This window comes from Calliopsis andreniformis, chromosome 10 (assembly GCF_051401765.1).
Source record: "Calliopsis andreniformis isolate RMS-2024a chromosome 10, iyCalAndr_principal, whole genome shotgun sequence".
Lineage (NCBI taxonomy): Eukaryota > Metazoa > Arthropoda > Insecta > Hymenoptera > Andrenidae > Calliopsis > Calliopsis andreniformis.
The window spans coordinates 12955748-12961796 of NC_135071.1; the positions used below are offsets into that span (position 1 = coordinate 12955748).

At 32.8% G+C, this 6049-nt stretch overlaps 1 protein-coding gene across 1 annotated transcript; it reads right to left on the reverse strand.

Annotated features, from left to right (window-relative positions):
- Positions 1 to 1944: 1944 nt before the first annotated feature.
- On the reverse strand, positions 1945 to 5329 carry LOC143185087 (uncharacterized). The gene is made up of 5 exons (XM_076387813.1): positions 5159 to 5329; positions 3393 to 3593; positions 2935 to 3153; positions 2422 to 2631; positions 1945 to 2064 (listed from the first exon to the last, which is right to left on the reverse strand). Exons 1-5 carry the CDS (start codon positions 5327 to 5329, stop codon positions 1945 to 1947), a joined length of 921 nt encoding a protein of 306 aa, XP_076243928.1.
- Positions 5330 to 6049: the final 720 nt, after the last annotated feature.

Sequence of the window (6049 nt, forward strand, 5' to 3'; positions counted from 1 at the left end):
AATATTTCATTTCTATAGTCTTGTCAACGTTATTTCAGTAATTCTATAAAAAAAGATCATAGTGCTCATAATGCAAATTGAATTTTCCCGCTATTATCGAATTCGCTGGACATGTTTTATATTCGAATTTCGCGCGTCCGTCATTCCCTTTGCGAACACCTTAGGGTTTAGAGTTCAGACCAGTAAAAGTATTTAATCTTGTTTCCAATAGCTCCTGATCATTTTCAAAGACAGTAAAGGTTCTTACTTTTTTCATTTTATTTTCATTCTAATTCTGTATTAATTTTTATGGTGTTTTAAGTATTCTGTAGATGAAAGAAGATTCTACGCATGCGTTACTCTTAGCATTCTCGAAGCTGCGTGCGCAGTTCACTTCAAAGTGACAACGGAGTGGGCTGAGTGTACGCTCATCAGAAAGGTAGGTTTTTTACTATTTTCTTTAAAATTAGTAAGAAATTCGTCGAATTTTTGTGTAGTTTGGGAATCCATAGAATATTTTCGTATTATGCAATATAATATATAGTAGAATGAAACATGTTTTTCATAAAAAGATGATATTCATGTAAAGAATCTGCAGGTATGTGAACCGTAATCGCGTCATATCTACGCGCATGCTTATAATCACGTGATCTCTTCTGCGCGTGCACATAATCACGTGATCGCTACCGCGCATGTACACAGCGCCGAAATGTTACTGCGCATGCACGAGCGCGCCTTTAACAGTTTCTTTGCGCTAGTTCAGTACCACGCTGTGACGATCTTTCAGTTTTCATTTGCTTTTTCATGGAAAAAGTGTTTAATCCTTCGTTGTCCAGCCTTATTTGAATTTCTATAGCTTCAATATTTCAGTTTTTTATTTTCTTATGTGAAAATTCTCTCTAGTCTGTAATGGAAAAGTCTCTGAAGCGAAGGAGTACTAGTAGGTAGGTGACGATTGCTTTTAGAATCTTTCATAATTACTGTTTTCTTACAATATTACATTTAGCCACAGTGATTCATCGTAACATTCATTTTGATTAATTTTAATTAACTTTTTAAAATCTTTAATCAAGAGTAATGATTATTTACGTAAATATTAAGTTGAAAAGTATTTTATGTATTTTCACTCGTGAAATCAATTTCAGTTGTGAATATTCAGGTTCAAGATTATTTTTTAACTAGCTATGTGTCACCTATTTAAGAGATTATTTATATTTCATATATCTTACATCAAACTTTTATTTAGCAGAGGTTGGTGTTCTCCCACTCAAGGACCATTTCGAAAGCTACCTGATACGGGGAAAGTATAGTCACTTATTCTACGAATATAAGAGAAATAAGACGTCTTCATACCTCCATGAATATTCAAGTAAGTTAACCTTTCATCTAATCATTATCATTCGTTATTACTGGTGATATTATTTACATTCTATTATGTTTATCTGACATTAATACATTTTCCTGTTACAAAACTTCATATTTTCAAACATTTTAAATATCTTATTTTTTATTTCTGTATTTAATTCCTTCCTTATCGGTTGTCGGGTTAAATGATAACTATGTTGCTACAATGTACAATTGTTATTAAAGCAACACTGCTTATTAAATTAATTTAACCGTTTTTAACTTCATATATTTAAAAGATATAATTAGTATTTATTTGTCTATTTTTGAACTTTTCAAAATTGTTTGATTTATTGATTCCACGATTTTAGCAGTTTCAAATATGAAGTTAAATAGTTGTTAGACATTAAATTACCCACATTAGTATTTTAATTTGTACAACGTAAACACTTATAGTATGGATAACTAAGATTATATATTGTCGAAAATAGTGATTTATTTACAAAAGGTATATCTCGATAGAAGCTTGCAATACTTGCTTACAGATGTCAGATGAGTCTCGAATTAAAAGAGAAACATGAATACACGTTGAACATAACTTGTTTAATTCCACAAAAGTCGTTACATTATATGAACCACTTGGAATTCGTGTATAGGTCTATATGTGAAGTATTCATGTTTTATATAGTTAAAACAATCAACGAAGCAACAATACAATATCACAGGCTCATCCTCGACACTCTAAAAATTCACATTAGAATGCTTTACTTAAGGTTTTCATATTTTTATATTTTAAAATTAAAAAAAAAGAAGATTGAAATATCCATTAATACATGATTATGTTACAAAAATATTTAAAAAATGGAATTTTATGAAACTTTGAAAAGTAAACAACGAAAATAATAAAAAATATCATCACACCTAGATACAACATTTAAAAAAAAAAGATAATTAATTTATGGGAATCATATTTGTGAACAGTGCTTAATTATGTGAGACACAAACTTTAGAGGTATTGTTTGAGTTTTGGTAGCTTCTGGAGGTTAATGGTTAATGAATTGAAGAATAATTATAAAATGGAAAATTTATAGTACTCACCACTGACTTCGGTAATCTTATTGCTGATAAGGAAGGGAATTTTTCAAAGCTTGCTATTGGATCCAGTTCACCACGTACCTCTTTCCCTTTACTTTCACGCTCGCTAACCTTTTGCCGAGACTCAAGGACCTGAATTATATCAGTGGCTGCACTGGAATCTGACACTTGCAAATCATTAGACACATCGCTGATATTTCTTTGTTCTTTCGTCTATGGCGAAACAACAAACATTCTACTTTAATACAAACGTTTTTACATTAACTTCATCTATCAGTTACACAGTTCAACAGTTACAGGTCTATCATGTTTTACAATTAACGACTTTATCCATTCAAATATCCCACTTTATGTGAATCTACCTTTTAAATGTTAAATCCTATACTCTCTCAATTAAACGCGAGATTGAAATCGTATTAACTTTCTATCGTATTTAAATGGAAGGAAGGTAAAGTCAATGAAGCCTTAGGGATCATTACGCAACTCAATTGAAATCGATTACGCATTTAGACGTACCGAACGCCAGTAGTCGAATACCAGCCAACCTTGTAGCAGGTACATAGTCATGCTAAAGATTGACAACAAGCACATGACAAAGTTGTGAATGAAAATGGGATGGTTTAACAATTCTGCGTCACTGACTTCGGTCAAATCGATGTATTTGTCGACGTGCTTCATCTCCATTACTCCCATTAGAAACATTAAGAAAGCTGCGGTAAAACATCCCGCTAGAATCTATATATTATCGTGAAAAATATTTCATTTAATTAGTGGCGATTGAGAATTTAAGATCGTTAAAATTTTCTTATATGTTTTGGAGAATTAAAGAAATAGAAAAAATAGATTTATATACCTAAAATACATTTTGTATGACGTACATACTTGAATAATTTTTATCTCTCTCAAATTGTTCCATTTATTTATTTTTTAACATTCTGAAAATATACGATAGAATAATAGAAAGAGTCACTAACAATTTCGGGTTTTTCCATGAATATTTTCGTGAAAAGCCAGATGGCTGCAAACACTATACTCGCAGTCATACATATTGGATACACATAGAAAAGTGGATTTCTTTCTTCAGGCACTGGGGGGATGGAAGGATCTTTTTCTCGAAGACCTCTGATCACAGAATGATGAACGTGGTGGAAAATTTCTATGACGAGACCATTAATCTGCACAGATTTCCTAAAACTATGACAATATTGAAAGAAATGAAGAATTTTATTTGAAAATTCGATTCATTTCCATTATTTATAATAGGTATCAGTCACGATTAGAATAGTAATTAGATTTTTCCAAATTTTCGTCCTCTATTCTCTAAAGACTTTATAACTTATCAGATTGTTTCTCCACTTTGTTGTTTTACATCTCGCTACACAGAATTTACATCTTAATTTAAATTAAAAAAAATAGACAAACACTGCATCGTCTCTATTTTTCAATCTTCTTTATTTTTTATTTCATGGAGTCGCTCAGCCTTAGCTTCCGGAGTGCTCCAAAACCACTTGATTAACACGACGCCATAAAAAACAAGCACAAAAACTAGAACAGCCGTAACCGAATACCTAAACACGCGTCACCTTCCAAAGCGTCTCGCGTTTAGAATCGCGAAAAAAAAGAAAAGAAATGGAAGGGAAGGAAATACAAAGCAGAGAAAATCAGTCGCTGACTTTACAAGATATACTTAGACGCGTGTCGAGATCTCGTGTCCGATTACATAATAGGATCGACAATATCCCTGGTGATCCTTGGATCTCGTGGTTGAATCACGCCTACGGCGCTTTGCTAAATCGCGACGAGGAACTGGGTCACGAAATTGCAACGAAGCGATATCAACGCCTGTCTGCGATTCACTTCCCGCTTGCCACTGGACATTGTAAACACAGTGATTCGTGTTGCGCGTGACACGCATGTTATTCGAGTTCGACTAGCGAAATTGAATCGGGAGCGACGTTTCAATCGCCGAGGAAGAAGGGAGAAAAAGAGAGGAGATTAGTCGTGGTGGATTTGTATTGTTGGGAGAAACACGATCGCGTTTTGTAAATGTTTACGCATTTTTGGATTGTGTCGTTTTGCCAGAGTTCTCGTGACGCTTTTGTAACATTCGAGATTACCTTCGCGAGCTGGAAATATGGGTTACAGATGTTTGCGAAGATGATATGGTTAGCGATATTCCGAATGATCGTGGAAATGATTCAGGGGAAATGGGATACGCGGATGACAGGCTTGGATTTAGACCAGTAGGTCCAGGAAATGTAGAGCAGTTATGTTTCTTAAATTATTTTTTTTTTCGAATTGATTACGTAAAGGTAAAGGACTTAAAGTCTTACAAATAGTACTACAGTGAAACCTTGGTAGGAAGATATCTGTATTTTGTGATACAGAATACAAATTTTTTTCTGAATATGAGAAAATCTAATTTTTAGTGAATTTATAGGTTAGTCACACTATTTTACTTATATAGGAATACTGAATTAAGTATCACCACAGCGAATTACATTTAATTTTGTGCAGTGGCATTATCCACAAAAAATTAATCTAATGAAATAACTAACGACTCTTTTTTTTTTAGAGAGAAAACGTTTGATATTTCTTAATAAATAATTAAGCCATAACCTCAATATTAGTTTAAATAACATTACATGCAGAACAGGTTTAAGTGTTAGTAGAAAGTTGTTTTGAAAACGAAAGTTATTAACTGTGATGAAAATAAATGAAATAGTACATGGTTTCTTACGAATTGAGTAAGGTTCAAGCTAGCGTGGACAACGTGAGAAAGATTCGGGTTTCTCTGAAATTTTTCTTTAGTTCTGTGATAAATGCTAGCAACTTTTGCCATCTCACGCAGTTTTCCCAACTCGATGTTATCTTCCTCGCTGTTATGTCTCTTGTCCACCTGTTTAGCCATTGTATCTGTCTTAGAGTAGAAATAAATTATCGGAATTCCCAATCACCTTTCGAATTTAGTCAGGATAATGGCATGAACTTGTAGCCGTTCATAGGAAAATTATTTTAACAAATGAAGAGGAGAGGAACGTGTTTATACTTTGCTGTGCATATTAATTTTTATTTCGTATTTTCGATCTATTATAATTAATGTAAAACAAAACCAAAAATAATATCTAACATTTTTAAATCATAAATTTTTTTCACATTTATGTAGGATCAAATCACCCTCTTTATTATTCTTATTTTAAGCTGACTTATTCTTACTATTACACCAAACTGAAGTTTGGGTCAAATTGATCTGAATAGTTCAGTAGAATAAATGGCTCCTAAGAGAGATTTTCTAAGGATTTCGACGATAGCTTTCGAACAAAGTTTTTTTATCACATAATAATTCGTCTTTTCGCAGAGTGTTTGATTTGAAAATTTGAGCTGTGTTTTCTTCAATTTTGCCGTGTTTGTTAGAATAGAGAGTTTAGTTCCCATATGTGTGCATTGCTTATTAGCATTGCAGTCACTGCAGGTAGACGTTTCCGGACCTTCTGGACCTACTTCTCTGATTTTTATTATCATCCTTCATCGCCAAATTCCTCTCTTTAATCTTTAACAATTTTTAACTGCTCGCTACATTATAAACTCAGTGTCATTATATGAGCAGGTACACTTTTTATGGAATCATTTT